The sequence below is a fragment of the Panthera onca genome, chromosome B1 (genome assembly GCF_046562875.1).
Source record: "Panthera onca isolate mPanOnc1 chromosome B1, mPanOnc1 haplotype 2, whole genome shotgun sequence".
Classification (NCBI taxonomy): domain Eukaryota; kingdom Metazoa; phylum Chordata; class Mammalia; order Carnivora; family Felidae; genus Panthera; species Panthera onca.
Window position 1 is genome coordinate 192,783,003 of NC_138342.1, and position 17,260 is coordinate 192,800,262.

General features: G+C 38.1%; 1 protein-coding gene and 1 long non-coding RNA gene across 4 annotated transcripts in view; one reads left to right on the forward strand and one right to left on the reverse strand.

Annotated features, from left to right (window-relative positions):
• The window catches only part of LOC132691500 (uncharacterized), a 1,565,096-nt gene that overhangs the window by 930,797 nt on the left and 617,039 nt on the right, over positions 1 to 17,260 (reverse strand). The gene's annotated exons all lie outside the window — the stretch shown is intronic.
• The window catches only part of LOC144615989 (uncharacterized), a 38,023-nt gene that overhangs the window by 5,767 nt on the left and 14,996 nt on the right, over positions 1 to 17,260 (forward strand). Inside the window, 1 exon segment of the mRNA XM_081795419.1 lies at positions 205 to 409. Coding sequence (XP_081651545.1) covers positions 205 to 409 — 205 coding nt within the window.

Below are 17,260 nucleotides of genomic sequence, written 5' to 3' on the forward strand. Positions count from 1 at the left end.
TTCTAAAATTACTGTATAAATAAATTAGGGCATATTATTCCCCTTAGACCAATTTAATTCACTTGCAACAAAGACAAATATAGACACTCTTTCACTTGATCATTTTACACTGATTAAGGTACAATGTCTTCTGGGCCTTTGTCCAGGAAGTCATGGAACATAGAAATGAATAGGACATAGTCTGCAATGCCATGGAATCCACAGGCAAACACAAAAGGCTGCTTTTAAAACAACCTGGGAAGTACAGTAATGGAAATATCCACAGGCTAATGCAGGAGAACCCTACCTGGGAAGATTACAGAAGTTTCCAAGAAGAAACAGTAAATGAGCCAGGTGGGAATTGGAGAGGTGGGAAGGGTGAAGGAAAAAAACTGCAAACATGCAGGCAGGTTGAAATAAAGTCACCAAGGTGAGAGCTGCATGGTTTGTGCGGAAAACAAGGAACTCAGTGTTGATAGAGTGGCAATGCCTAACTAAGGAGAGGAGAAAAGAGGCTGGGCAAGTTTGAGTGGCTCAGGTGACACAGGGTTTGCTCTGCTGCTTGAAAGGGGAGATCGTGCTTTTCAACAGGGTGGCAACGGGCAGCCATTCAAGGTTTGAGAGGAGGTGAGTAACAAGGTGAGGCTGTTTTGCGGACAGAGTATTTTGACAGCTCTAAAAATATGCACTACTGGGACAGTGGTGTATGTGAGAGGGGTACAGGAGGCAGAGGGAAGAGTAAGGGGTCACTGCTGTAGTTAGATAGAAGTTCTTCAGTAAGGCTGGGGGAAGCCTGGCAGGAAGCGAGAGGCAGAAATAGCAGAATTCATTATGACAATCTAGGGGGAAAAATCTACACATTGGTGACTATCAAGTAATAGTAAACCATCCAAATGAGACAGCAATTCAGACAAAAACGTGTCTGAAGGTTAATGAAGGATTCATTCAGGGGTGCTACAGCTCCCAAAGAACACAGTCTGGTTCACGATGGGATTTGTTCACAGACTGCCACAGTCAGCTGGTGCCTCAGTCAGCTGAGCAATTCGATATGCTCAGTTGTGGGCTTAAGTGTCTCATTCAGAATTTTTCAACCTTCCCACAAGTGACATTTTGCTCCAGACCATTCTTTGTTGTGGGCAACTTTCCTGGGCACTGCAGGATATTCAGCAGCGACCCTGGTCTCCACCCACTCGAGGCCAGAGGCATTCACCTAGTTTTAATAACAGAAAGTATCTTCGGACATGGCCAAATATCCTCTGGGGGACAAAATAGCCCTCAGTCTTATTACATAGCCCTCAGTGTAATTCATTGCGAAAAAGGGCTATAACAGTCCAGCCACCCCAGTGCACAATGGACCCAGTTTACTCTACACATTCCACGGTGTGTGTGTGTGTGTGTGTGTGTGTGTGTGTGTGTGCGTGCGCACATATTGTTAGGGAGTAGTGAGGGTAATGGGAGATCACCACTGGGTCTCAAGAACTCATTTAAATATTATCACTGTCTGCTGCTATTTTTAGGGCCTCTTCATCACACGAGCTTATTTATAACTGAAGAAATCACATCAAACAAATCTGATTTACATTTGATGCCGCTCTAAAGAGTCAAAGGTTTTATTTTCTGGAAATAGAACAATGCATGACTTCTTAATATCTACACACTTAGAAACTGCTTTTAAAGTTCCACATGACGGGGCACCTGGCTGGCTCGGTCGGTAGAGCATGAGACTCGATCTCAGGGTCGTGAGTTCAAACCCCACGCTGGGTGGGGAGCCTACTTAAAAAAAAATAAAGTTAAAAAAAATGAGGACAAATTACTAGATTGCCTATTCACTGCCTAACTTGTTAAAGCAAAATCTCTGAGCACAGAGCTTTTCTCTGTTGCAATGGTAGAGAATGGTGTGGTTTTCTGATATTTCTATTAATGTTACTATAACTACCCAGTACATGTACTAGAAAATTCCCAGGAGAGAAATTTGAGTTGCTCCTAACTGACCTGACACTTTGAGCTCCACTGGCAGTTCCCGTGGTCATAGCCATGGTAACTCTGATAGATGCATTTCACAGAGAGGGTGATGATCAAATTCCCTGGAGAGTGGACTAAACTCCTAGAAAATGACCACGAATTCCATACACCAATAGTGAGATGGGATTACTAAACAGGTTAGCTAGCGTTAGGCAGACTTTATAGCTTTATTATATTTAGAATACAACAGAGAAAAAAAAAGTTGGCATTAATTTCTGCATGTTTCAGTTTACATCTAGAATATTATGGTTGCTTCTGATGGCATGTCTTAAGAAGGAGAGATTAGAGTGTGCCCAGAGAAGAGCCACCAGAATAGTGAGGGCCCTAGAAGGTTTACCCACTGGTCATCACACGTTAATTATTAATCTTGGCAAAATATTTGCAAATCCTGTTCAGCCACACAGAGAACTTATTATGGCAGGGATAATGCCATATGCTTCCTCAAAATATAGTTGGTAAAATCCCAAAACACAAAGAAGATGTAATTTGATGCAAAATGTGGCAGGGTGGGACCAAATCGAAATACAGTCTTTGGTGAATGTCAGTGAGTCTGAAAATATTTTATACGTGGGCAGTGTGAGCTTGTTTGGTGTTTTTAAACCAGGTTATTAACGTGTCTCTTGAATCCCCTCAAACATGCCTTCCACTGATTGTTGTTCATTTCACTCCAAGCTGGCCTCGTTATTTTTTTGGATAATGATACTGAGCACCAACTGTGAAAAACTATACCACGTAAATAACAGAAAAGCCTATGCAACCCTTCCCTGTGGCTGACAGGCTTCATCCAGAACCAGGTTAAAATACACATGATGCCACAGAAAAATCAGCACAGGGGATTTTTTTCAAGGCTAAAGGAAATGAGCATCACAACGTAGGTTTTGCGAGTTTGAAACTTAATTTAAATGTAGTGTTTAAGCGTGCACAGCAGCCCTCTAGTATTGCTTATTTCAACAGTATTTAACAGAGAAAATTTTTGTTTGTAGTGATAGAAACAAAAAGCTTTTCCTAGTTGAATTGTGAGGGTATCTCAACTCAAAACTACCTGTGAGTGCTTTATGTGAAGCATTTTCAGAAGAGTGTGTAACCATCGTGAAATAGTTTTGTTTAAAAAAATCCATAAACACAAGGACATGTAAACATAGGAATAGATTATATTCTTACAGAAAGCATTAATTCAATTTAGTGTTTTCCATATGATATACACCCAAAATGTTTATTTCCCTGAAATGTTTCTAAGTACGGGGGCTTGTAATTTCTCTCTTCTTGGAGTTCTGATCACTTCAATATTCACTGCACGTTTTATATTTCATTATTTTCCTTCACTGATAGAATAAATATCTCTAAGAAGATTACTCTTCTATATCCTTTTGAATTTGAAACTATTTAGAATCTATTTAAGTATTTGAAAGAAAAAGCTCTTTAAATTATAAATCTTACTTGATTATCTCAAAGATTTTTATTTAATATAAATGCAAGCCAAAGTGAAATAAAAACTACCAAGATATTATATTATCAAATGTGCCATTTGCAGTAGAGTTCCTTTATTAAAATCACCAATTATTATTTCACATAAAATTTAATTGAGGTCATTACCCTCCTGGCAAGTTATTTCAAAATTCTTTCTTATAATAAGATTTGTTATTGTAGCATTTTCCACATCAATGCTTCTTTCACATATATATGCTTTTTATATCTATTTATAAAGATAATAGGCATCACCCATAATTTGATTGAATTAATAATCAAGTTGTATGTTTAAATGCCTGCCTAAGAAACGTGGTCCTTCTGTGTCCTCAGTGCTAACACAGTGAATGTGGGGAAGCCACTGCATATCCAGGGAATAGTTAGTGACTCCCAACAAGCGAAGATATCCATACATTTGTACAAATGAAACAGCTACTCTAGGGGCACCTGGGTGGCTCAGTCGGTTAAGCGGCCGACTTCAGCTCAGGGCATGATCTCGCGGTCCGTGAGTTCGAGCCCCGCGTCGGGCTCTGTGCTGACAGCTCAGAGCCTGGAGCCTGTTTCAGATTCTGTGTCTCCCTCTCTCTGACCCTCCCCCGTTCATGCTCTGTCTCTCTCTGTCTCAAAAATAAATAAACGTTAAAAAAAAATAATAAAAAAAAAAAAAAAAAAAAAGAAACAGCTACTCTAGTTATGTTCCTGGAGAAACATTTCCTGAGAATACATACAATTTGAACATTACACGTGAGTTACGCACCATTACTCCCTTCAGTATGAAACACACACCTTACACTGGGAAGTTACTTCCCTGCCAAGGACCACTTGCCTGGATGAAGCACTCTGGTTTCACTGACCTTGAACATCATTTGATGAAGATCATTTCCATCTAAATACAAATAGTTTACAGGGTTCATGATCAAACTTACATAATGCGCTGGGATTGTGCAACCATTTGAATTGACAATAGACTAACCATTGTGGTATCCGGAGGTCAATTACCAACTTCCTTCCCTTTCTTTTCTATAAACATTGATTATTTTTACACCCAGTCACCGGGCTCTATACCCAGGATTAAACAATTAATATGATACATTCCCCACCCTCTAAGAGCTAAGAGCCCATTAAAGAAGACCATCTTATAAATAAGCAGTTATATTAATGCGGTTAGCATTATCGTTGAGAGACAAAGCACACACAAAAGAGCGTGTTGTATGAGTGATGCGGTCCAAAAAATAGAAATGCAGAATGTTTTAAGAGAAATGTCAGCACTACATAAATAACAAATCGTCAGGGGGAAAAATATACATTTCTCTTTTCATCTGAGAGGTCTGCTTTAGAAAAGTTGACAGTAATGTGAAATTCTGTAAAAGGAATTCTATTTTCCAACTAACGTCTATTTTAAATGGTTAATTTACTTCCCTAACAAGAAATGTCCCTTCGCAAGTGATATAAATAAGTGCATTTCAAGAAATAAAATCTCCTGAGGCATGAGCGTACCAAGTTCCATGAGTGGTGTTGTTTTTGCAGAATCTGCAAATTGTTTGCTGGAATGTCTCAATTCTGAACTCTTATTCTAGGTCCCTATGCCCGATTTCTTGTTTATCTTTCACTGTGATTGACCTTCTTCCTTGTGTGCATCTACGTGAGAACTGCTCACATTTTTCCTACTCACACAAAAGCAATAAATTACCGTTATTATTATTATGATTGCTTTCTTACGATGTTTATGCCTAATAAAACTGGGGCTCAATTTCACATGACACCAGTAGATGGTGGTTTCTAACAAAGCTTCTGTGAACTTAGAGCTACTGCTCATCATAGGCCTCTATTCCATTGTACTGCACTTACAGATAAGGAAGTTGTGGATGGAATGAGTTAATAAAATGAATGAACCTAGGTCAGACAGCTAATTGTTTCATTCAGATCTAGTTTTCCATTCACAGCATAATACAGAAGAGAGAGTAGAGGCTTTGGAGTAAAAGACTGATGTGTTCAAAACCCAGATCAATCACTTCCTGACTTTAGGAACTTAACTTCCCTTAAGCTTCAATCCTGTTATCTGTAAAACAGTTCCCAGTATAGGTGAGTCCTAAGAATTCAGTATGATTTAACATGCGACACGTTTAGTACCATAAATTGTGCATAGTTTGTACTCAGTAACTTTACTTTGTTTTTCTTCTTATCAGTTAATAATGTTATTTCTCTATGTTTCTTGCTAGCCTGAGTATTCTCACATGTAAAGTTTCAAATTCACAATATGATTCAGTGCAATACTCAGTCAAGTCTATTAATTCGAGATGCTATTTACAAATAAAATATATCCTATTTAAATAGCCTTAGGATCTTAAGAATTAAGCATTCGAGTGACTGAAAAATTATGGCTTTCTGAACAGAGTTTAACATCTGAATGAAGGAAATTTTACACAAGAGAATTTCTTTAAGTTCTTTCAATATCTGTTGACTCTTAAATATTAATATAACACATTGTTCCACTTAGTGCTATTGAGTAACCTCTATTGGCTATAAATTGTTTAACTCACATATGAATCTCAATGTGTCTTGATAGCTGAGTAAGAAAAATTATGGTAAGAAAGGTTCAGAAGTGAGGCACCTGGGCGGTTCAGTCGGTTAAGTGTCCAAATCTCGATTTTGGCTCAGGCCATGATCTCATGGTTCATGAATTCCAGCCCCATGTCTGGCTCTGCACTCATGATGCTGAGCCTGCTTGGGATCCTCCCTCCCTCCCTCTCTCCCTCTCTCTGCAACTCCCTGCCCCCCCACCCCGCCCCACCCGCTTCTCACTCTCCAAAATAAATAAATAAACTTTAAAAAAATAAAAGATTCAGTAGTGAAGACCAGCCTAAGTGTAAAACAGTATCAGATCACTAAATGAGTTCGGGCTCACTAAATGAGTTGATACATTTTACAATTTGTCATTCTTAGTCGATAAAAGTATGGACATGAAATTCTTGTAATAGGTTTTCAGTCCATTAGCCAAAGCTTAGTGTCCTAAACTCACATTTGCCTTTTATGATAACAGCTTCTTCAAGTCATGAAGGTATTTATGTACTTATTTATTTTGGAAATAATAATAAAAAAAAAACCATGCCATCTATCCAGACATTTTATTTGAAATTATAGGGTATGGTGGAAGGGAATTTATATTTATTGTGTACTGTATGAAGATTCTTATCTGTATACTATTTAATGTTCAGTCTAATTAAGAATGTATTTTTTGGGGCGCCTGGGTGGCGCAGTCGGTTAAGCGTCCGACTTCAGCCAGGTCACGATCTCGCGGACCGTGAGTTCGAGCCCCGCGTCGGGCTCTGGGCTGACGGCTCGGAGCCTGGAGCCTGTTTCCGATTCTGTGTCTCCCTCTCTCTCTGCCCCTCCCCCGTTCATGCTCTGTCTCTCTCTGTCCCAAAAATAAATAAAAAACGTTGAAAAAAAAATTAAAAAAAAAAAAAAAAAGAATGTATTTTTTTGTCTGTTATATATAAGGAAGAAAAACTTCTGATATATGAAGTAATCCCTCCAACATTTTAGATAAGTAAAGCAGAAGTACCAGGATTTAAACTCAATTTGTCTGATTGGAACTTCACTTCATTCTGCAGCACGTGATTGGTATTAAAATATTTACCATGTTTTAAGCAATGACCGAGCTGAAATAAAAGTTACACAATGGCTTTATTCACTAATGGATAAATTCAGTACAAATGGATAATTTTTTGCGTTGAATTCCTACGTAGTGTATCTAGGGGATTCATCAAAATTCCCCCTAAGATGTCTAATAAATCTTGAATTTTGACTGAAACCCAACTCCTGCTTCTGCCTTCCCCCAGACTCTGAGCTATTCCTACAGTCTTCCCCATCTCAATAAGTGGACTTCCAAACTTTCAGTTACCCGGGTCAAACGAATGGGCTCAGAGCCCAGTCCTCTGTTTGTCTTAGACTCCACAACCAACCGACCAGAGAGTCTGTTCAGTTATTCCAACAACTTACATCCTGCACGCTGTGCAACCTTCCCTTCCACACTCCTGATCTAAGCCGCCACCACCTCTGGCATCACTCATCCCAGCGGATTCCTGCAACCTGCTTTCCCCGCGTCTTCTATGGGCAAGCGCTCCTCCACGATTCACTCCCAGCCCAGGGCTCTGAAGGGGTATGATAAAACTCAAGTCTGATTCTTCTGCATGGACGGCCCAGGTTCTAGTCAGTTCCCATTTTGCTCAGGTGAAGCCCTTATCGTTGCCTACAGTTTGGTCCGCCAGCTAAAGTTTTATTTATTTATTTTGACAGAGAGGGGACAGGAAAGCAAGAGACACAGGGAGACAGAGAATCCTAAGCAGGCTCTGCCCCGTCAGTGGAGAACCCAACGTGGCGCATGATCTCATGAAGCCTGACATCATGCCTGATCAGAGATCCAAAGTCAGACACTTCACTGACTCAGCCACCCAGACACCTCCCCCACCCCCACCCCCCATTATCTAATTTTGACTAACTGTCCTGCCTCATTCTCGTAGCCTCTGCACCTACTCATAACACTCTAGCCCCACAGGTTACAGTTCTTCAAGCATTTCAAACATGCTATGGCATCATGGCCATTGTTCTTTCTGCTTGTAATGTATTTCTGTTGGGTAGTCTCAGGATTCCTCCCCTCCCCCTTTTTTTTTTAAGTTTAGTTATTTTTGAGAGAGACAGAGAGAGAGAGAGAGAGAGCACACAAGTGGGGATGAGCAGAGAGAGAGGGAGACACAGAATCCAAAGGAGGCTCCAGGCTCTGAGGTGTCAGCACAGAGCCTGACACAGGGCTGGAACCCATGAACTGTGATTTCATGACCTGAGCTCAAGTCCGATGCTTAACAGACTGAGCCACCCGGGTGCCCCAGGATACCCCTTCCTCTTTGGGGCTTTTGTTCAAATGCCACCACTCCACAGACACCTTCTCTGGCCACCTTCCTTACTCTGCTTTCTTTTCTCCATAGCACTTATCTGATGGAATGCAGAGTTGTTACTTACTATTCACAAATTCCTTATCTGCAATTTTACCTACTCCTTAAAATTTACTTGTCACCCCAAAGTCAATACTGTGGGACCCTTGCACGTATTCACAGACACGTGCAGAGTGGTGAAAAATGCCTGCACCTGAGATAGACGTACCCAACTGACATCGAACACGGGGACACTGCCTTCTGGTTTGTCATCATGCTATAAACAAGTGTTATCATGGCCAGATTTTCACATTTTGGTGAAATCTGTTGGTGATTTTGCTATTTAAAATGGACTCCAAGCACCGTGCTGAAGTGACGTTTAGTGTTCCCAAGAAGGCTCTGATGTGCCTCAAGGAGACAATGTGTGTTAGATAAGCTTCATTCACATGTGAGTCACAGTGCTGTTGGCCATGTGCTCAATGCTAGTGAATCCAAAATACAGAGAAATAAGCTTTCTTTAAAAAGCAGCACAGGGTCATCTGGGTGGCTCAGTCGATTAAGCATCCAACTTCCACTCAGGTCATGGTCTCAAGGTTCATGAGTTCAAGCCCCACCTTGGGGCTCTGTGCTGACAGCTCAGAGCCTGGAGCCTGCTTCAGATTCTGTCTCCCTCTCTCTCTACTCCTCCCCTGATCGCACTCTTTCTCTCTCAAAAATAAGCAATCGTTAAAATTTTTTTAAATAAATAAAATAAAACCCAGCACACATAGGGGTGCCCGCCTGGGGGGCTTAGTTGGTAAAGCATGTGACTTCAGCTCAGGTCATGATGTCACAGTTTGTGGGTTCGAGCCCCACAGAGGGTTTTGTGCTGACAGCTCAGAGCTTGCTGCCTGCTTTGGATTCTGTATTCCCTCTCCCTCTGCCCTTCCCCCAACTCGTGTTCTTTCTCTCTCTCTCTCAAAAAAAATAAACATTAAAAAAATTTAAAAAGCAGCACCCATAAAACATGGTTATATATTGACAGGTTGATGAAAATAGTGTGACCAGAAGTTCACAGGAAGCTAATACAATATTTCCCCAAAGAATAATGGTTCAGGAGCCATGAATTCAGTGTCCACAGCAACTTTATAAAACATAATGACCAAAACTAATGAGAGTCAACTGTATCTTTGTTTATCATGTATTGTCTGTCTATTCCCACTAGAATGTAAAATTCAAGAGGGCAGAAACTTCTTATCCACTCACTATTGTGTTTCCCATTTTGAGAAATAGAGAAGTTCAATGAGTATTTCCTTAATACATGAATGAGTGAACCAATTATTACTGTGAATGAATCAGTAAGGAATGAATAAATATAAATAAGGTAAACATCTAAATATACAAGTAAATATAAAAAAAGAAATTGAAGATGACACAAATGGAGAAATACACTGTGCTCATGAATTGGAAGAATTAATTTTGTTAAAATGTCCACAGTACCCAAAGCAATCTACACATTCAATGCAATCCCTGTAAAACACCAATGAAATTTCCCAAAAACCAAAACAAAGAATGCTAAAAATTTGTATGAAACCACGAAATATCCCAAATAGCCAATGTAACGTACTAAAACATGAACAAACCTGGAGGTACCTTGTTTCCTGATTTTATACTATATTACAAAGCCATATTAACCATAACAGTATGGTACTGGCACAAAGATACACAGATCAATGAAACAGAACCGAGAGGCTACAAATAAACCCAAACGTACGTGGTCAATTAGTTCATGACAAAGGAGGCAACAGGCAACAATACACATTTTCAAATAGTGTTGGGAAAACTAGACAGCTACATGCAAACAAACAAAACAAAAAACAGCGGACCATTACCTTACATGATATGGAAAATGGATTAAATCTTTGAATGTGAGACCTGAAACCTGAAACGTAAAACTCCTAGAAGGAAATATAAGCAGTAAACTATTTCACACACACACACACACACACACACACACACACGCAAACACACACACATATATACATACATACATACACAAAGACACACACGACCAACAGAAGCAGTAAACTATTTGATGATAGTTACGCATACACGTGTGTGTGTGCACACACATACTACCACATATGACATATATATGTCATATATATACATATATACATATGTCATATATATACACATACATATATATATACATACATAGATACATATATATGTCATATATACATATATACGTATACATATATATATACATATACATATGTATATACATATATACATATATACATATATACATATACATATGTATATACATATGTATATGTATATATGTATATATGTATATATGTATATATATATTCTGGACCAGTCTTCTCAGGCAAGGGCAATGAAAGCTAAAATAAACAAATGGGATTACCTCAAACTAAAAGGCTTCTGCACAGTGAAGTATGGACAAAATAAAAAGACAACCTACTGAGTGGGAGAAGATATTTACAAATAACATATTTACAACTTAGTATCCAAAATATATAAATAACATATACTACTTAATATTATTTTTAAAAAATCCAATTAATAAACTGCAGAGGACTTGAATAGATATTTTTCCAAAGAAGACTTACATAGGGTCAATAGACCCATGAAAAGATGTTCAAACACCACTAATCATCAGGAAAATGCAAATCAAACCACAATGAGGTATCACATCATGGAGGTTAGGTTGGCTACTGTCAAAAAGATAAAAAATTACAAGTGCTGGTGAGAATGTGAATGTGAGAGAGCCCTCATACATGGCTGGTGGGAATGTAAAATGGTACAGTCACTAATGAAAACAGTATGAATGTTTCTCAAAAACATAAAAAATAGGACTACCATATTATCCAGCAATTCTACTTCTAGAGATGATTCCAAAGAAGACGAAAACGCCATTTTGAAGAGATACATGCACCCCTACATTCACTGTAACATAATGTACAATACCTAAGATAGATGCAACCTGAGTGTCCATTAGTAGATGAACAGATAAAGAAGATGTGACAGAGATACAGTGGAATACTACTCAATCCTTAAACAAAGATAAAAAAAAAAAAAAACTATTGCCATTTGAAACCCCTTGGATAGATCTAGAGAGTATTATGCTAAGTAGAAGGAATGAGAGAGACAACCAAATAATGTATGATTTCACTCACATGTAGAATCTATAAAACAAGACAAAAAAACCCAGCTTCATAGACACAGGAAACTGCGGTTACCATAAAGAGGAGGAGTTGGGAGGCAGGCAAAACGTTGAAGGAGATTAAGACGCACAGCCTTCCAGTTATAAAAGAATTAGGTCATGGAAATGTGGTGTGCAACATGGGGAATATAGTCAATAATATTGTGATAACTTGGTGCGGTGACAGATGGTAACCAGACTTACTGTGGGGATCATTTCATAATGTATGAAAACATAAATTGCTATGATGTACACCTGAAACTAATAGGATAGTGTATGTCAATTATACTTCAATTAAATATGAATAATTATGACAAATGAATAATGAATGAGTAAATAAACCAATTATGACCAATGCATTAGTCTTTACGCTAGGCTACAATCATAGGACTAAAAGATAGGTCTTCTTTCCTCTTGAGGTTTTTCACAATTAAAACAGTTGAAAAGTTTTCAGAAAACAACCAGGCGCCATTCCCTTTTCCAGACTAGTAGGTGTATTTCATACCTATTTAAAAGACTGATTATTGATCCTACATGTGAATCTAAGTTAATAAATAAGGTTATTGTTAGCATGTGTCTTTACTACCAGAACATAAATTTTAACTTAGAATGTTTGACTGCTTTCCTTATCACCCATTATTTCTTTTGTAAGCAGGACTATATAGCTTTATGAATTCACATATTTTTGAAAGGCTTACCCTTTCTCTATTGACTAATTGGGCGTTATTACACTAATGCCGTTAGCTGTGTGATCTAAAGCAAGTGACGTAAGTCTTTTGTTTCAGTTTGTCTGTTAAATGAAGAAAATAATAGTACCTCACTTAAAGGATTCAGTTAATATATGAAAACCATGTTATATAGGACATGTTAACAGTTAGAAAGCTTGTGGGGTGCCTGGGTCAGTCAGTTAAGTGTCCAACTTTGCTCAGGTCATGATCTCACAGTTCGGGAGTTCAAGCCCCACGTAGGTCTCTGTGCTGTCAGCTCAGAGCTGAGAGCCTGCTTTGGATTCTGTGTCTCCATCTCTCTCTACCCCTCCCCTGCTTACACTCTGTCTCTGTCTCTCTCTCAAAAATAAATGAACATTAAAAAAAAATTAGAAAATTTTCTTCATGGAAAAGGCCATGTAACTCTGAAACTCATAGTTAAAAAGGCAAACAGTAGTATACAGTAAGTAGAAGATACATGGATATAAATTTAATTCCTTAGAATATTTCAGGAAAGTTCACTGTATAGATTTTTTACCTGGAGGAATTTTTTTTTTTTGTATTTCATTTAGAGTTTTATTAGAACTTCATAATTTTGTATCAACATATGCAAATGTGCTCAGATGTTCTGTTTCAGTGGTTACATTATTATAAACTGAGAATGATTACTATGAATATCCATTTTCTTTCAAAATCTATCAGCATGAACTTTACATTTTTAAGCAGAAATGGATTATGCGAATGCATTAACTCTTCAGATACTGTCCATTTCTTTACATGTCTTTAGTTTTCCTCATTCAAAATTAATGTTAACAATATAAATGGTTCTTAGTAGTTCAAATTTTTACCTCTTTTCTTTGTGTCACAGTTCTGCAGAAAGACAACATCCAGCTTCCCTAAACACTTCCTCCATACTCACTGTAGAGAAAGGACCACTGTCAATGCAGGCTGCTATCAAAATCACAGAGTGGTGACTCAAACAACAAATGTTTTCTTCTCACAGTTCCAGAGGCTGGGATGTCCTGAGTTGCAGATGACCACTTTCTTGCTATAACCTCCATAATGGAGAAAGAAATCATCTCTTCTGTGTCTCTTCTTTCACGGGCACTAGTCCCATTCACAAGGGCTCTATCCTTATCACCTAAAATTATCTCTCAAAGTCCCACATCCATACACCATAACATTAGGGCCTCGATATATACATTTGGAGGGGAGACAATATTTAGTCCATAGCAAACACTCTGATGATACAAGATTTCCACAGGCTGATGCTTCCTTCCTAGTAATGTTTTCATTCACCATCCTTCCCTCGCATGGTTGTGGTATCCTAACAGAGCTCTTTTTATACATTTATGATGACTCATTTCCATTTCCCTCCCATCAAAATTTTCTTTGTTAAAAACTATTTACTTGAATATTTATATGTGTGTGTATGTGTATGTGTATGTGTGTGTGTGTGTGTGTGTGTGTGTGCGTGTGTGTGTGTGTATACACACACATACACATATATATGTGTATATGTATATATGCTTAAGGCTCAATTCCTATCTATTTTAGTAACGTTTGCAGATAATAAAAAAAACAACAATGCTCTTACAAGCTGGTGCAAGAACTCCAACATTTCAAAAATATCGTTCATGAAAAGTGCACATATTGGAATAAAACTAATCTGGTCTACAGGATCAAAACTCATGGGGTGCTAAGGTAGCTCAGTTGGTTAAGCAACTGACTCTTGATTTCAGCTCAGGGCATGATCTTATGGTCCCATGAGATCAAGCCCCAGGTTGGGCTCTGCACTGACAGCATGGAGCCTGCTTGGGATTCTGTCTCTCCCTCTCTTTCTTCCCCTTCCCCACTCGTTCTCTTTCTCAAAATAAGCATAAAAAAAACCAAACCAAAACAAAACAAAAACAAATAAGCAAAAAAAACCCACCCACTTTATTCCACAAAATTGAAGTTTTATCTTTAAATATTTAACTGGCAATAGATGTCTAACATTGTCTTCTAATTCTGCTGAACATCATTTTTCTTTGTCCTAATAGTCTTTAATTGGGCTGGGTGGCCACAGTGGTCATAGTATACTGACAATGTTAGCCTTATGTCTCTAAATTTTGGAACTAAATTTTTGAGGGTAGAGACTGTTTAAGGCTTTGGGTTTCAGTAGGATTCGCCTGTAAAACGACTTGGAGTGTCTTGTTTAAAGGCAGGAAGATACTTCAAACAGACTCAATAGCTGTAATAATTATTAATGATTATTGGTCTCTCCAGATTTTCTATATCTACAAATCACTTTTGACACTTTACTTTTTTTTAAACAAAGACCATTTCAACAAAGACTTAAATTTACTGACATAACATGCTTATTGGTGTTTTTAAAATCTAATTGCCTCATCCATTTCTTACATTTTTTATTCAACTTTTTATTTTTTTTTCCTCCTGACTAGGTTAGCTAAGAGTTTATATCTTATTCTATTTTCAAAGAACCATTTTTTAAAATTGTATTACCTTATGGTCTCACTTGTTATTTTTACTATTGACTCAATTCCAGTGGTTTTTTTTTTTTTTTTTTTTTTTTTTTTTATCTTCTTGAATTCAGTGCACTATCAACCCTGCTTGATACATGCAGCCTGCTGCCAAATCTATCATAGTGGTCTTTCGTTTTTATATATTTCCAATTTTCCCTTATGGATTTTTTTCTTATTGAAAAGTACAGTTGACCCTTAAACAATGCAGGGGTTAGGACACCAACACCCCCTGCCCCATGCACTCAAAAATCCACATACAGCTTTTGACTCTCCAAACACTTAACTACAAATAGTCTACTATTGACTGAAGGCCTTACCAACAACATAAAGAGTCGATTAACAGGAATTTTGTACACTGTATTATATGTTGTACTCTTACTATAAATTAAGCTCAAGAAAAGGAAATGTTAAAAAAATATGAGAAAATACATTTACATTACCATATGGGAAAAAAATCTGCATGTAAGTGGATGCACAGAGTTCAAGCCTAGAATGTTCAAGGGTCAGGTGTATACTTTGGGTTCACAGATACGTGTTTCCTTTTATGGTTGTGCACTGATGTCTAATTCTATTACGTTATAGTATGAAAATAGAGCCTGCATGTCAATTGTCTTTTAATCCATATATAATTGAAAGTGTATTTATCTAATGTGGAGAAGACAACTGCAGAGTTCTATATACGTCATTAGAATAAGTTAGTCATCTGTATTATTTAAAATTCCTGTTTCTTGGGGTGCCTGGGTGGCTCAGTGGGTTAAGCGTCCGACTTCAGCTCAGGTGATGATCTCATGGTTTGTAGGTTAGAGCCCCACGTCAGGCTCTGTGCTGACAGCTCAGAGCCTGGAGCCTGCTTCGGATTCTATGTCTCCCTCTCTCTGTTCCTCCCCTGCTCACAATCTGTCTCTCTCTCCAGAAGAAAAAATCAGCATTAAAAAAATAAAAAAAAATCCTGTTTATTTACCCTTTCCCTTATCTGCTAATATATCAGTTTCTTAAAGAAAGACAAATTTTCCCAGGGTGATTATAGATTTACCAGTTTTTCTTAGTATTTCTATGGAATCTTCCCTTAAATAAATGAATAGACATATATGATATTAGATAAAAAAAACATGTTCATGATTGTCATATTTTTCGAGCTGCTATTTATGTAACTGAGTAAAGAGCTATTTTCCCTAATGTGTTTTGCAGGAAGTGAAGGGCTTAATATTAAAATGGCTAAAGTAATTTATTTAGATTGGTAAATTGTTGACATTCCCCTCCCCCATACATTTACTTACAAAGTCTGAGTGATACACATTTTAATGAGTGACTTTGATAAATACCATTTAGATGAAAATTTTAAAAATACTTCTTGATAAAGAGAGGGGGGGAGACGGGGAGGGAGAGGGAGAGAGAGAAAGAGAGAAAGTGTGCACACATGTGCACTCAAGTTGGAGAGGGGCAGAGAGAAAGGGAGAATCTCAAGCAGGCTCCACACTGTCAGCACAGAGCCCCACATGGGGCCAGAACTCACCAACCATGAGATCATGACCTGAGCCAAAATCAAGAGTCGGATGCTTAACCTACTGAGCCACCCACCTGCCCCTCCTGGTTTACTAATGGACCGACCAAAGACTTTCTGATGTTTTGTTCTGTTTTCTGTTCCTTCTTCTTCATTTCCATATTCTAAATTACATTTCTTTTCTTTAAACATTTTCCATACATATTTATTGACTTAACAACATCTAGAGGCGCCTGGGAAGTTCAGTCAGTTGAGCAGCCAACTCATGATTTTGCTCAGGTCATGATCTTATAGATCCTGGGATCCATCCCTACGTTATGGATCCTCTCTTTCCCTCTCTCTCTCTCTCTCTCTCTCTCTCTCTCTCTCTCTGCCCATTCCCACTTGTTCTCTTTCTCTCTCAAAATTAATAAACACTTTTTAATTTTTTTTACATTTTTTTATTTTTGAGAGACAGAGGGAGACAGAGCACAAGTAGGGGAGGGGCAGAGAGAGCAGGAGACACAGAATCCGAAGCAGGCTCCAGGCTCTGAGCTGTCAGCACAGAGCCTGATGCGTGGCTCAAACTCACTGACCGTGAGATCATGACCTGAGCTGATGTCGGGCACTATACCTACAGAGCCACCCAGGTGCCCCAATACTTTTAAAAATATAAATGTAATCAAATTATCCCAATATCCTCTGATTTGTTTTGAAAGCCTTTGGAATTTTTAAGTCTCATATTTTCACTGTTCAATTTCCACTGTATTATTATTATTATTATTATTATTATTATTATTATTTCACTTCCATCTTTTTCTTTAATTTCCCAAAGGTAGTTTTTCGAATTTTTGTTAAGTTGATTCTTCTTTAGTCTTAACGACTACTCAAACAACCTCTATCCGTGTCATTGCATCTTCAACCCATTCCAGCCTCCTGTC